A 16,035-nucleotide genomic window follows, 5' to 3' on the forward strand; every position below is an offset into this window, starting at 1 on the left:
AAGCTGCTGTGACGTATTTGATTGTGTATCTAAACGGAGAAGACAACAACACTAAAGATGTAGAACCTGGAGGAGATGATAGATGTGCTGCTGGGTCTGTGGCTTGTGTTTGATATCAAGTTAAAAAATGAGAGTGAGAGAAGCTTCAAGCAGCAATGCTTTTTTTTGTTAGTTCGTCTCTGTGCTGCTGAAAAGACATCTGGAGCCGTGAGCAGCTATAAAGTGACAGAGCTCCTGGTGGATCTGGTCGTTCCTTATCGCCCGTCTAGATCCCTTTTTAATTCTCTCCTCAGCACCAGGTTTATGAACATCTGCACCTCAGAGTTGGATCATGAAACAGACTTTTACTGCCATTGCTGGTTGAATAAAATGAACAAGAATCCGTCAGTCTCTTTCTCTGATTTCCTCCTCCTGACTCAGACGTCTTGACTCCAACCCCCCCCCCCCCCCCCGACCAATCGGTGGCCTGTAGTGTGATGATGTCGGATACAGCCGACTCAGCCGCTTAGAACCTCGGCAGAATAGTTACAGTAAAGTATCTACTCGGCACGTTAGACCCCTAGTGGAGTAGGGATGGGCGGTATGGACTAAAAAATGTATCACGATAATTTCTGGCATTTATCCCGATAACGATAAAAATGACGATAAAAAAATACCAATTCGACTCCGTCTTTTTAACCATAAATCTATCACCACATTCAGTCTTTGGAGCCCCCAAAACACTGCTCTAAAAGAATACTAAATACTACTAAACTACACCAATCATTAAACCACTCTGGTGGAGACCTCAGCAGCAGCTGTTATATATAATAATATGTTTTATATAATAATATATAATGTAGAATATATAATAAATTACTTGTATTGCCATCCTTTGCACTCAGTTTTTTTTGCAGACTCTGCATATAATAGATGTTTGCTCCTCGTCACTCTTTTTAAATCCAAACCAGTTCGATAATGCAGCTGGAGCCTCGTTTAACAACGAGCTCCTCGCTCTCAGATCCGCCTTCTGCCATGTTTGTTAAGGCTGATTTATGGTTCTGCGTTAAATCGACGCAGAGCCTACGGCGTAGGTTACGCGGCGACGCGCATTGAACGCTGCGTCGATTTAGAACCATAAATCAGCTTTACACAAAAACACATCAAGGGGAATTTATCGTTTTTACCGCGAGATGACAAATTCTAACCGTGGGGAATATTTTTTACGGTATATCTGAACGGTAAAATATCGCCCATTCCTATAGTGGAGAGGCACAAAACCGAGTCGAGTCCGGCGCCATAAATGACTACATGTAGATTCTTGTCTTACAGCATTAGACGTCTGTCTTTGTCTCTTTCTGTTGTAACCGTAAACACACTGATGCCACTAATGTGTTTTTCTTTTGTTTTGGTTCTGCAGAATTTCACGTCCCTCTCAGAAGTTGTTCTCTGAACTGATTCGCGAGGCCCATGTTTCACTGCAGAGATGCAATGTGGAGCAGCTGGGTGGTCTGAGAACGGCCAAGGATGACCCTAAAACTTCTCATCCTTTTAACTCGTGTGACGTTAAGGACGGCGTCAGGACCAGTGGACCCAGTTCTGGTTCTCAGGACTGCGCTGAGCGTTTGGAGAAGCCATGTAATTTGGACTCGTCCTCAGATAGCGTGAAGCAGCACAAGCGCCCGGCTCGGGTGCCTCTGCCAGCACTTGCGCTATTTTTGAAACAGCATTCCACAAAATGTAAAAAGACCAACAGTAAACCAGATTCTGCTCCTACGGCATCTTTGTCTGAATCAGTAAGTTCTGCTGCAGCTTCTGATCCAACCCCCACCAACATACCCGTCAACCAGGACTCTGGACGGATCTGTACAGACTTTCATCCAGATGAAATGGATTTGAAAGATATCGGCCAAACAGCTGAACAATCCTCGTGTCCAGGTGTTAGTCCTGGTGTTGGTCCAGATCCAGAGGTAATCCACACAGATGACCACCTTCCCTCTGCTCCTGGAGGTCCGGGCTCAGAGCCACCAGTCCTTGATGCTACACCACTTGTTCCTAACTCGGGTGACCAGTTTCCCAATGTCAGGACATCTACATCCATCCTCTCAACATTTGCTACCTCTTACATGTCTTCCAGTTCACCGCCCCCTCTCAGTACAGTGTTACCTGCCCTGAACCCCCCACAGACCCCTGAAGGGCCTTCTGTACTCCCTTCAGACACCCGTACCTTGAAGACAGAGTCTTTGCTTCCTGACCCAGAGTGTTCTTCATTGGACTTTGAGCTTTTGTCACCTGCCAGCTCTCCAGAACCGTTACCCCCCCTGCCAGCCTCCCTGGCTTCAGAGCTGGACTCCATCCCCTCAGACTCCATTTGTGCAGCCGGACCGCCTGAAGACCTACTGCACTGCAAAAACTCCTCGGTCTTTCAATGGCATACAGTATTACCGCCAACGGAGCCGTATGTAAACACTCATTTCTCAACATTTCAGTCCATGCCCCCAGACTCTCCTCTAGTACCTGTTACATCACCTCTGTTGCCTTGCCAGCCAGAAGCACACGGTCTTAAAGCCTCTACGTCCACACCTTCCAGCGATGCCTCCATGTCCTTTCAGGAGAGTGAGCAGCTGCTGCCGTTCCCTGCAGAGCTCTCCTCCCTCGCCCTGCAGCTGCCTTTGTCTCCCACCTTCTCTTTAAACGGAGAGGAATTGTCCCCCACACCTTCCCTCTCCGACCTTGTGCAGTTCTTCTCCGTCAACGGCGACGCTGGGATCGGGGTGGCGTTTCCCAACGCCGAGGCAGCTGCTGTTCCGTGCCCATCTCCGCCTGCTGAAGAAGTTCCCAAGCCTCCTCCGCAGGAGAAGCCAGTTCCAGCAAGCAAGCCGTGCAAGCGGAAGAAGACCAAGTTACCGAAGCTTGCACGGTTAGATGTAGATCAGAGGATGGAGAACTACAGAAATATGCATCCTAACTTGGAGGAAGTGGAGGAGCAGTTATTTATCTCTTTTACGTCAAAGGTAAGATTTTATTTAATATTTTTTTCAGGAGGTGTAAGAATACAAACGTAACTAAGGGTGCTTTCACACCTGTCCCGTTTGGAGCAGTTGTTCCGAAACAGGGAGCATTTCCCCCTAAAGATCAGTTGGTTTGGTACATGTGAACCCAGCAATCGCGCTCGGATGCAGGACAAAACAAGCGAGCTGAGATCTCCTAGGAGAGGTGGTCTCGGATTTAGTCCAGCATCTGTTGTCAGTGGAACTCAGTCGAGGACACCAAGGACATGGTGCCGTCTAACACCGGCTAACGGCGCTTAACACCGGCACCAAAGATGGATTTAAAGACTTCCTCGGCACACTGGACATAAGATACGCCATTCCCTCCCCTTAACTTAACACAATTAAGGGATTTTTGCAATAGATGTTTTTAGGTTAAGACGGGCCCCCCTTGATGGTTTGTGGAGAGAACCTGACTGACCACGGGACGGTCTTCCTCATTGTCTCAGTCCATTTAGTTTGGGTCTGTAGTGCTTCCGTGACTCACTTTTAACATTCACCATGTTTTCTGGGAACAAAGTTTGGGTTAACGGCATTTGTGAATCATTAGGTTTAGTTTTATTTACAGTTGGCCCAGTGGTTCTTGAGTTGGGGTTAAACTAAGCTCAAAAGAGGGTTCATGTTGTGATGGGAGAAGTTTGGATGATCCAAGTGGCAGCTCCAGTTACCCAGGAGAAGGCTAGCTGCCCGTCTGAGTGTTTAATGCTGATATTTATTACACGTCAGACTGTTTTATTGATAAAGACTAACCTCATGTTTTAGGAGGCCCTCAAACTCCACACTACAGACACCCCCGAAGATCCGGCCCCTCAGACGACCACCAGGACTCAAGCAGAAGCTGAAGGAAACGACGGCAGCCACGGTAACCATGCAGCGTCATTTTCAAATGTCCATGTGTGTCGATGCTAGAGATGAGAAGAAACATCATCTGGAGTCTGTGCGTCTGTGATGGAGGTGGATCTTCGAACCCGTTTTCCTGTAGTCTGAACCCATCTGCTTCCACATTTGTCTGAATTACAGGCGTGTCAGCTTACCAGCTGGTGATTGGATCAGTCTGTTTTTATCTGATCGGCTCTGATCAGCTCTAAACGGCATCAGCCAATAGTAGCTGAAATCGGTCAAAACTGGCTTGTTTGTGCACCACGTGCGTAGCCTTGAAGATGCCTATTTCTTTTAGTTTTCAGTAAATGCATCCCTTTTAAACGTTTAAAATGCTGAGAAACCCACATTTCCTGATTCCACATTGGAAAGTGCATCATGATCAGTCTTGATTGGTCTGGGAAGCGTGGAGTGGAAGCGCAGGAAGTCCATCCATCCTTCCTGTTCAGGGTCCCAGGGGCCAGCTGGAGTCCATCCAGCTGGCTTCAGGTGATAGGCAGGATGTCACCTGGACAGGTCTCCGCATCACATGACCACACATAGATGAACACGCCCACACACGTCTGGGTCATTCACAATAACAAAGTCAAAGTCAGATTTATTTGTATAGCACAATTCGTGCACACAGCAGCTCAAAGTGCTTTACATAAAAACGTTCCAATACAATCAACAATGAATTACAATCAACATCATACAGAACACAATAAAAACATTAACAGTAAGATTCAAAAATAAAGTTAAAAATTTAAATAGAAGTAAGAAATAAAAGCTAAAAGTTGATAAAAAGTGCTGCGATTTAGCAGCAGTTAAAAGCAGAAGTAAACATAAGGGTCTTTAGCTTAGTTTTAAAACTAGGCAAAGTTGGGGCAGATTTAAGGTCTTGCGGGAGCTTATTCCAGCTATATGTGGCATAATAGCAGAAAGCGGCTTGGCCATGCTTTGTTTTGGGCCTAGGAACAGTTAGCAGACCAGTCCCTGATGACCTAAGAGGTCTAGGGGGTTCATAGTGTAGAAGCAGTTCAGAGAGGTACTTTGGGCCTGACCCGTTAAGAGATTTGTACACTAGCAGGAGTATTTTAAAATCTATTCTATGACACACTGGTAGCCAATGCAGAGATTTAAGAACTGGTGTAATGTGCTCAGCTTTCTTGGTTCTTGTTAAAACTCTAGCAGCAGCATTCTGAATGAGCTGAAGTTGTTTAATGGCTTTTTTAGGGAGGCCTGAGAAGTGACTATTGCAGTAGTCTAACCTGCTAGAAATGAAGGCATGAATAAGTTTTTCTAGGTCTTGTTTGGACATATAGCCTCTAATTCTTGCTATATTTTTCAGACAATAAAAGGCAGATTTTCTTATAGACTTGATGTGGGAGTTAAAGTTCAGATCAGAGTCAATAATAACACCAAGACTTTTTACCTGGTCCTTTGGCTTCAGAGATAAGGATTCAAGATGTGCAGTAACTTTGAGCCTTTCTTCTTTAGCACCAAAGACAATTATCTCTGTTTTGTCGTTATTTAGTTGGAGGAAGTTCTGGCACATCCAGTCCTTTATTTGCTTGATGCACTGACACAGTGAGTCTATGGGAGCATAGTCATCCGATGAGACGGCTATGTATAATTGGGTGTCATCTGCATAGTTATGGCAACCTATTCTTTTTTTTTTTTTTTTTTTTAAAGATTTTTTTGGGCTCTAGTGGCCCTTTATTGGAGATGCAGACTGGAAAGGGGTAGAGAGAGAGAATGGGGATGACACGCAGCAAAGGTGCGCAGGCCGGGATTCGAACCTGCGACCGCTGCAGGAGGAGGACTGTAGCCTCAGTATATGAGCCGCTGCTGAAACCACTGTGCCACCGAGCGGCCCATGGCAACCTATTCTGTTTTTTTTGCATAATTAGGCCAAGTGGGAGCATGTAGAGATTAAATAAAACAGGGCCTAGGATTGAACTTTGGGAAACCCCGCATGTCATATTGGTTGGGTCAGATGTGTAATTGCCGATGGAAACAAAGTAGTCCCTGTCTTGCAGATAGGATCTAAACCAAGCCCAACCCAGTTTTCCAGTCTGTCCAGTAAAATTTCATGGTCAACGGTATCAAAAGCAGCGCTAAGATCAAGTAGTACTAGAATTGAGATTTTGCCTAGATCAGTGTTCATTCGGATGTCATTTATAACCTTAGTGAGTGCGGTTTCAGTGCTATGATGGGGTCGAAAACCTGATTGGAAATTATCTAGGAAATCATTAGAGGTTAAGAAGTTGTTGAGTTGTTGGTAGACAATTTTTTCAAGTACTTTGCTTATAAAGGGAAGATTTGATATTGGTCTGTAGTTGCTGATTAAAGAGGAGTCAAGGCTACGCTTTTTTAGCAGGGGCTTAACAACTGTAGTTTTGAGGGATTTTGGAAAAATGCCTGTAAGAAGGGATGTGTTAATTATCTGCAATAAGTCAGTCGCCAGGCAGCTATAAACATTTTTGAGAAAGCTTGTTGGCAGGGTGTCAAGGCAGCAGGATGAGGACTTAAGGCCTTGGACCGTTTCTTCTAGTTTAACAGACAGATGTGTTTGGACTGTGGGAGGAAGCTGCAGGACAACCCTCCACACTGAAGGACCCACAAGATGCTGTTAAAGTACTTACTAGTGTTGTACAACCTCAGAGGCAAAAAGCAACATATTGAAGTAAAAACCATGAACACATTTGAAAACGGCATCTCCCTACTGAGCATGCTCAGTGGGATAAAGCCAGCAGAGCTCCGTCTGCAGCCTCGGCTATTTTTCTTTGTTGATTAACTAAAGACGTGCAGTTAATCACTGTCTTACGAAAGAAAATAAACTGCAGCTGGTGCTGCTCCAGTCTGGATGTACTTTTGTGATGGTGTGACTGATTTCTCAGTTTTGTGATGATTCATGTTCATGAGTTCTCTAATGGCGCTTTTCCACTAGTACCTACTCAGTACGGCTCGTCACGCCTCGTCCCACCTCCACCCGCTTTGTCCTCGTTTGTTTCCCCTCCCCAGGTGAGAAGTGGGCAGGTTGGGGTGAGGCTGCTGTGACGTACTGGATTGCGCAATCCCTTTGTTTGTGTCGGCGCTGATCAGAAGCCGCGAGTCGCTCTCGCGCTGACTCCCGCTTCCTGATTCAAATGTCTGACGGCCCCGCCCCCCGACCAATCAGTGGCGTGGAGGATGATGACGGCCCCGCCCCCGACCAATCAGTGGCGAGGAGGGTGATGACGGCCCCGCCCCCCGACCAATCAGTGGCGAGGAGGGTGATGACGGCCCCGCCCCCCCACCAATCAGTGGCGAGGAGGGTGATGACGTCAGATATAGTGCCGGCTCAGCCCGGTTAGAACCTCGGCAGCCTCGGTACAGAAAAAGTATCTGCTTGGCACGGCTCCACCCGCCTCGGCCCCTAGTGGAAAAGAGCAAGACGGGGGCGTGGCGGGTAGAAGCGCTGAGTAGGTACTAGTGGAAAAGGACCAGATTAGAGTTCAGACAAGATTAACCTGTCTGAACCTCCAGCAGAGAACCTGGAGGAGATGTTTGCGGTCTTCCAGAAGACTCTGCTGAGGGACTTGAAGCTGATGAAGCACCGGCAGGTTCTCCACCCCGTGCTGCAGGAAGGTACAGCGTTTCCCTGAATGGCTCAGCACCAGCAGCTGCACAACTCCAAGCTAACGTTCCCCCCTCCTCCTGTTCTCTGTGTGCTCAGTTGGTCTGCAGATGAGCCTGCTGGAACCAGCTCTGTCCGTAGACCTGCCGTACTTGGGAGTCCATCTTCCCCTCCCCCCTCCTGGAGTTCCTCTGGAGCCTCTGAACCCGAGGCTGCCGTCTTCTCAGGGTGAGCACTCTTCCAGATGACCGCATGCTGACGTGAAAAACATTTATTTTCATTTGACACCATTGGCCATCTTTATTACTTTCCTACAACGTGCACATAATTATTTTGGTCTGGTGCTCAGAGGAGCCCCTGGATATGTGACTTGGGGCTCCAAAAACGCGGTGACCCGTCTCGCCGGATCGATAAAAGAGGGATGCAGGAATAAGTTATAGGCAAAACGATATTTATTCACTTATAAAGATGAATTAACACATTATGGTGCGTTTTAGTCTGTAGAGTCAGTATAAAAGTTAGTTTTTATCGGCCAGATTGGGATGCTCACGGCATATTTTGCACCTAGGGTTGCCAACTTTCAGAAATAGGACGCCCCGATTTCAGCAGCGCAGGAGCCAAAAAAAAAGCCCCAAAACTTCTAAACTGCATAAAAATGTGTTTATTTTATATGAAAAAACGTGTTCTTTAATAGCATTGAACTTGCATGACTGTACAGACAGCCAACCATATAGCAGCTGAAATGGCCTCCTATGCTCTGTATGTCCACATCAGCCAAGGTGTAGAATATTGCTACAGGTGAAGAATATGGTGTAAAAGTTAACTTATTTCAATAATTCAACTAGAATATGGTATAAAAGTTAATCTATTTCAATAATTCAACTTAAAAGGTGAAACTAATATATTACCTAGTCTTATTACATGCAAAGCAAGATATGTTGAACCTTTATTTGTTATAATTTTGATGATGGAATTGTTTATTGATTTCATAAAATATTCTCTAATTTATTTTTTATTTGGGGTTTCATAAACTGTGAGCCATAATCAGAGAGCAGCGTCTTGCTGGTGCAGGAAACTGCTACATGCAGTGACGGACACTGGCTGATTTATGGTTCCGCGTTGCACCAACGCAGAGCTTACGGGGTAGGATACGCGGGAACGCGAACCTACGGTACGCGTCGCCGCGTAACATCATGCAGCCACTTCTCGGCGAACACACGTTTTCTGTTCAATTCGGGTAGTGGTTCAGTTTGGCGTCTCTTTGTAGTTGGTGGTGGTGGACGCCAAAATAATTACTTAATGGCGCTTGCTTCTTGGACATTTTGACGAGACGTGTCGGGGTTTGTTCAGTAAAGCTGCTTGTGATGATAGATCCTTCCATCTCTTCCTGCCCAACCCACCGCCGCCACGATCATGGAGGGGGAGTAAGGACGCGCGGTGATTGGCCTGTACCAACTTTGAGTGGCAGTTCTGGGGAAAAGCTCTCGCAATAGATTTTTTAATATTAGTATTCTGGTCTGGCCACAACCAATAATATGAGCCCCAGCTGTTGGTACGCAAAAGCGGTTCGCAGCACAAGATTGACAGCGCACTGTGGATTTTGACGGCGCATCCGCTCTGGCGGCCCACTTATGTGCAGCCCTGTGTATAGTTCACATTTGTGTGCTGCCGCCGTACAACGGTCCAGCTAAGGCACTGCTGTGCTGCCATCACGGCAGTCCTCTGCCCATCCTGCGGCTTTCTGGGGGGCGTCTCTACTAGGGATGTCCCCATACCATTTTTTTCACACCGAGTAAGAGTATTTTAATTTGTGTACTTGCCCATACCGAGTACCGATACAATACTTCTACCACAAAAATAACTAGGCCAAAAAATACAATGAAGAATGCAATGAATTGGAAGACAGGTTTTATCTGCAACAGATAAATTCAATAAAAATAAATAAAATGAGTAGAATAACTATTTTAAACAAAAAAAAAAATCTTTCTGTGTAAATAAAAAGTCTCCACATTGGCACTGTCTTCACATTTAAGAAAATATCAAACATATAACATATCAATGAAACATATCGCGGCTCGAGTGCGTCGAGACAACGGCGAAATCCTTCGTCTTGTCCAACTGAGAGTGGCTGCTCCTCCAGCGCTAGATAACGGCTTAGAGCCTCCGGTATTTTAACGGCCTGTGGGTCGTCTCTTTTGCAGAACCTGAGCTAATGTTGCTGTTGTGTTCTTGCAGTAACATTAGCAAACTCCATATACTCAGCTTTATGATGCGTCTTGAGATGTTTTATCAAGTTGCTGTTATTAAACGACGTATTCTCCTTTCCTCCTCTTGACACCTTAGCAGCAGTAGCTTCAGTCTGTCTTGCTTCTGTCGTCTCTTAGTTTGAAATATGTCCACACTGCTGACGTCCCGCTTGTATTAATTGTTGCTATCTTGCCTGAAACGGCGCTGCCAGTCTCACTCATGTATCACTCTCTTCTCATCACCACGCTGACTGCAGCTCAACATCTCCCCCTAGAGTCACTAACCAGTAACTACAACAACAATGAAGTGGTATCGGTGCGTGGTATTGGAGAGTACGAGTATGAGAGCAGTATCGGCCCTGATACCGATATCTGTACACGACGGCTACAATGTCTGCATTTATGGAGGTCTGAGATGTTTTTAGATCCTTTAGAACAGGGGTCCTCAATCCTGGTCCTCGAGGGCCGGTGTCCCTGCAGGTTTTAGATGTTTCCCTGCTTCATTGCACCGTGATACAAGTGACTGTGTCATCAACAGAATTGTGCAGCCCTGGATGAAAAGCTGATGACGATGATTAATTAGAATCAGGTGTGTTAAAGCAGGGAAACATCTAAAACATGCAGGACACCGGCCCTCGAGGACCAGGGTTGGTGACCCCTGCTTTAGAATCGGAATCAGAAAAGGGTTTATTGCCAAGTTTGTTAACACACACAAGGAATTTGATGTGGTGCAACACAATACAAATCTAAAAACAAATATATAAGAGATAAAATAAAATGTATAAACAATAAAATAAAATGAAATTAAATAAATATCCCGTGAAAACAGTAGGGGGGTCTCAGGATCTGGTCTAAGCAGCCGAGGAGACTCGGAGTCAGGGGGAACCCGGAGATCAACGTGCTGAAGAACACGAGGAACTCAGAGTCGCCGTGTTCTCTTCTATTTGCAGGTGTTTCTGCCACGTTTATGTCCAGAACAGGAAAAACTAAAGATGTGACTCAAATCAAAGGCTGGAGGGAGAAGTTCATCCTTCCTGAGGCGATACCCACCCCTGCATCTTCCACACCTGAAGGTGATTTCCGTTTGCTTGTGTCTGTTTGAACTTGGGGGTGTGGTGGTGTCTGAGTCCGTGTAAAGGTGAGTGTCCCCACAAAGAAATGAAGAGTGCTGACAGGTGGGGGTCCGTGAACCCCGTCCTCAGGGGCCTCTGACTCCTGTCCCCCAGCAGGAATTCATTCAAGGTTCTTTGGATCCCACAACGGTTCATTAAACTTGAAATGTTTGGTGGTGAATTCAAGGCGTGTGTGTTAACACGGAGAAGCATAAACCATTTAGCAGATTAAAGTCAATACTCGCTCTGTAGTAACTGTTTGAATTTGAATTTATTAACCTATAGCCCCTTGAGATGAAACATCTCATTTTCAGGGGTCCAACAAAAAACATACAACACAATACAAAACAGTCACATACAACATACTTAATACATAAGGCTCTCACACACAAACCCGCCCACACACCAGTCAAGACCTACCACACCTGAAGAACACAAGTAAATACTGCAAATAACACAGTAATAACAACAAGAGCAACAATATTAATAAGTCATTCTCATCATCATTATTATACAATATATGAAAAGGTAGATACATTATGTATAAAAAAAAAAATTACACAAATAAGAAGGCAATACCACTAGAGGCAACTACATGGTTTATTGAGATTGGAAAATAGTGAGTTTTTCAAGAGATGTAATGAATTAAGTTTTCTTATATTGGTGGGTAGGTTGTTCCAGTCTGATGGGGCTTTGAACTTAAAAGCACGTCTGCCAATTTCTTTAAATGTCAAAGGAACAAAAAAGAAGGGTTGCTGAGTGTTTCTGAGAGAATATGAGGATATATGGAATCAGATATTGTTTTAAGTAAGATGTATAACTAAAGTGGATACATTTGAATATGAGTTGGACCCAGTGGTGTTGTCTTCTTGAGCTGATATGAGGGGGAACCAGTTACAGTGTTTCCCCTACCATTGTACAGGCCTGGCGGGGCCGCCAGGCCAACGAGACCCCCCGCCAGGCCTAAAAAAAAAAAATCAATGATCATTTACGTTTAGGAGCGTCTCTGTGCAGCGCTGTTCTGCAACGGGAGTCAACCTGCTTCGTTGCCTAGTAACGATGCGAGTACCGCTGCTGAGAGCGCGGGCATATTATTATACATTATGGGGTGTATAGAGTTTGTAGTTAGTCAACTATGGCGCCGGCCAAAAAAAGAAAAAATATTGCGGGCGACAGACAACATGATGTAAAGAAATGTTGTTGCCAGGTACGTGTGTTTGTGTTTGCATGTGACGCTGCAGGGAAGCATGAAGGAAAAAACAGCCCAACGACCATGCGTCCGCGGGGTCCTAGTGCCAGGAACACGTGTGAACGTCAAGGCTGATTTATGGTTCCGCGTTACACCAACGCAGAACTTACGTCGTAGGGTACGCAGCTCACGCACCGTACGTTGCGTGTCGCCGCGTACCCTACGCCGAGGGTTCTGCTTGTTGTTTAGCTTACATTTTTGTTCTGACTGAGCTTCTTTTTTTGGGTAAGCGATAATAATGAAAATAACACAGACAATAGATTGTCTTTCCACTAGAACCATTCAAGGTTAATTTTTTCCCCAGTCAAATGCATGTAACTCTGTTATAACAAAACGGGGGGGGGGGGAAATCTTCTACAATGTTTAAATTATTTATAACTGATATAATCTCAACTGTTAATAGGGATGTTTTGTGGCATATGCCGTCAGCACAAGCAGCCGTTAAAAGAGGACCATCCCAGAGGGTTTTCATAGAGATCCCTCTGAAATTTATAGAATAGATCAATGCTCATATGGGTCAGACCAGCACACTGCAGCCTTTCAGGCCCAGGACACTCTGGTTAAAGGTTAGATTTAGCCTAATCATTTCATAGAAGTGATATAATTCAGCAATATAGGCCTACAATGATTTTTAATGTAAAACTTTGTTATATTGCTGCATATCACATGTCCAATATGCCGTCCCACGCGCCTCGTCTGTTTAGGGTTTTTTCGGTGGGTACCACCGGGCCTGAAAAAAATTCTAGGGGAAACACTGAGTTTAGTGATTGGTACATGGAGCAGTGGTGAGTTCGGTATGGGCACCGTGAGACAAATCTAAAGAGACTGTTGTAAATGACATTGAGGGGTTGGAGATGTGATTCATTAGTGTTCTGGTAGACAACATCAGCATAATCTAAAATGGGTATTAACAGTTGTGTGACAATTCAATCTTTCAATCATTCAATTCAATTACAATCCTTGTTTGTAGAGTGAAACAGTTTATTGAAGGGTAAAGGATGCCTAGGTTGCGATGTAATTTAGTTGTGATGGACTCGATATGATGTTTGGAGGTAAGTAATGGGTCGATCCAGAGGCCGAGGTGTTTGAATGAGGTCACCTGTTTAAGGGGTGAGCCATCGTTAAAAAGAATATTGAGATCTGCGTTATTTCCAAGGCCTAATCTGGTACCAAACAACATTGAACATGATTTATTTTTGTTTAACAATAGTTTAGTTGATAATAGCTAATTCTGAACAGGACGAAATTCACTTTGTAGGGGTCTCTCAATTACTGATGTATTATTACCGGATGTATATATTACTGTGTCGTCTGCGTATAAATGTATTCGACAGTTGGAGCAGGTTTTTGGGAGGTCATTAATAAAAATGGAGAAAAGGAGTGGTCCAAGGGATGAGCCTTGTGGTACTCCCTTCTCAACAATTGTGTATTTGGATCGGATTCCATTAAGATTAACACACTGACGTCTGTTATGGAGATATGAGTTGAACCAAAGAAGAGTTTCTAGAGATACCAATTGAGTAAAGTTTGTCCAGTAGAAGGTAGTGATCAACAATGTCAAAAGCAAAACTGTTGTGTTTTCTTTCCTGCAGCTGGTCCCAGCTCAGATCTGCAGGGGGACTCGTCCGGTTCCAGCTCAGATCTGCAGAACGACTCGTCGGGTCCCAGTTCAGATGTTGAGAATAGGGACTCGTCCGGTCCCAGCTCAGATCTTGAGAAGGACTCGTCCGGTCCCAGCTCAGATCTGCAGAGGGACTCGTCCGGTCCCAGGTCAGATCTGCAGAGGGACTCGTCCGGTCCCAACTCAGATCTTCAGAGGGACTCGTCCGGTCCCAGCTCAGATCTTCAGAGGGACTCGTCCGGTCCCAGCTCAGATCTTCAGAGGGACTCGTCCAGTCCCAGCTCAGATCTTCAGAGGGACTCGTCCGTTCCCAGCTCAGATCTTCAGAGGGACTCGTCCGGTCCCAGCTCAGATCTGCAGAGGGACTCGTCCGGTCCCAGCTCAGATCTGCAGAGGGACTCGTCCGGTCCCAGCTCAGATCTTCAGAGGGACTCGTCCGGTCCCAACTCAGATCTGCAGAGGGACTCGTCCGGTCCCAGCTCAGATCTGCAGAGGGACTCGTCCGGTCCCAGCTCAGATCTGCAGAGGGACTCGTCTGGTCCCAGCTCAGATCTGCAGAAGAAGAACTTGTCTGGTCCCAGCTCAGATGTTGAGAAGAGGGACTCGTCCGGTCCAAGCTCAGATCTGCAGAGGGACTCGTCTGGTCCCAGCTCAGATCTGCAGAAGAAGAACTTGTCTGCGTTCTGCAGCGACATGCTCGACGAGTATCTGGAGAATGAGGGGAAGCTGATCAACGAGCGAGCCGCCAGCTTCTCCCAGCCGCCGGTGGAGACGCCGACCTACGAGCTACCTATGAAGAGCACCAGCTACGTCCGTACTCTGGACCACGTCCTGATGAAGCATACTTCCGTCTCACCTGCCTCAGACCTGATATCTGGATTCATCCCCCCATCGAAGAGACCTCGTCTCAAGGAGACTAAACCCGGCAGGAGGGCAAAGAAGACAGGTCCTAGACAGAAAAGACCCAGACCAGAATCTGCAGCAGTTCCAGGCTCTGAGTCCGGTCCAGCTGCAACCCTTCTTCAGCCCTCAGAACCTTCACACAAACCCGTCTTTAAGAGGAGGAGGAAACTCAAACCCCAGACGTCATCTCAGACCCTGAGCCTGGCCCGACCCAGGGGAATGTCTGAGGACATGGCTCCACTGGAGTCGGATTCTGAGCTGGGTCAGTACGTGGAGACCTGCAGGAGGCCGAGCCAGCTCGGCATGACCCGGGCCCTGCTCAGGCAGCGGGACTTGGAAGAAGGCGTGGTGGGAGAGGGCCAGTACCGGACGAGCATCACCGAGGAGCGGGCCGCCATCGCTCTGACATCCCTCTTCACTCTGACGGTGAGTCTGCATCTGTTTATCTTCTAGTAGGGGTGTAACGATACACTAATCTCACCATACGGTACGATACACCATATTGAGGTCACGATAACGATACGATATTATAGCAGTATTACGGTCCGCTCTTGAGCCGGTATCACATAAATGAACGGGATCGCCGCCGACGGTCTGTGCTTTGCGCCCTCTCTGTAAACACTAACAAGAGGTTTACTAAACACTAACTAGAGGTTTACTAAACACTAACTATAGGCGTTACTAAACAGAAAGGTTTTAAGTTTAGTTTTGAAGGTGGAGGTGGTGTCAGCCTCCTTAACCCAGATTGGAAGTTGGTTCCATAGTAATGGTGACTGATAGCAGAACGCCCGCCCTCCAAATCTACATTTAGATAATCTAGGAACTACGAGTAAACCTGCACTCTGAGAACGGAGAGTTCTGCCAGGAACATAAGGCTCTATCAGGTCTGGAGAAACAAGGAGTTTGGATGTTTAGGACTTTATACACCAGTACCAGAACTTTGAACTGGAGTTTTACGGGGACCAATGGAGCGAAGCTAACACTGGAGAGACGTGGTCTCTCCTGCTGATTCCTGTCAGCACTCGCGCTGCTGCATTTTGGATCAGCTGGAGCCTATTCAGCAAATTACTTGGACATCCTGCTAATAACACATTACAGTAATCTAGTCTAGAAGATACAAACACATGAACTAGTTTTTCTGCAACACTCTGGGAGAAGATTTTCCTGATCTTTGTGATATTACGGAGATGGAAACAACGCTGTCTTACAAATCTGATTAATGTGCTGTTTAAACCACCAATCCTGATCGATAATAACACCAAGGCTTCTCACAGTTGTACTGGATGCCATCGCACCTGGGCGGGAATCAGCGTAGTTCAAACACCAAACCAGTATGTCATGATAATGAGAAAGTGTTCACCTCTCTCCACCTTCGCCCCCACCACCATTCCCCCA

The 16,035-nt window shown here is 46.1% G+C and overlaps 1 protein-coding gene across 1 annotated transcript in view; it reads left to right on the plus strand.

Moving 5' to 3' along the window:
• The window catches only part of mgaa (MAX dimerization protein MGA a), a 92,806-nt gene that overhangs the window by 9,878 nt on the left and 66,893 nt on the right, over positions 1–16,035 (plus strand). The window contains exons 3-8 of the mRNA XM_061744462.1: positions 1,400–2,993; positions 3,792–3,891; positions 7,419–7,520; positions 7,609–7,737; positions 10,706–10,828; positions 13,709–15,066. Of these exons, the coding sequence (XP_061600446.1) occupies positions 1,400–2,993; positions 3,792–3,891; positions 7,419–7,520; positions 7,609–7,737; positions 10,706–10,828; positions 13,709–15,066 (3,406 nt within the window). The remainder of the gene's footprint in view (positions 1–1,399; positions 2,994–3,791; positions 3,892–7,418; positions 7,521–7,608; positions 7,738–10,705; positions 10,829–13,708; positions 15,067–16,035) is intronic.

Source organism: Cololabis saira, chromosome 16 (genome assembly GCF_033807715.1).
Source record: "Cololabis saira isolate AMF1-May2022 chromosome 16, fColSai1.1, whole genome shotgun sequence".
NCBI lineage: Eukaryota > Metazoa > Chordata > Actinopteri > Beloniformes > Belonidae > Cololabis > Cololabis saira.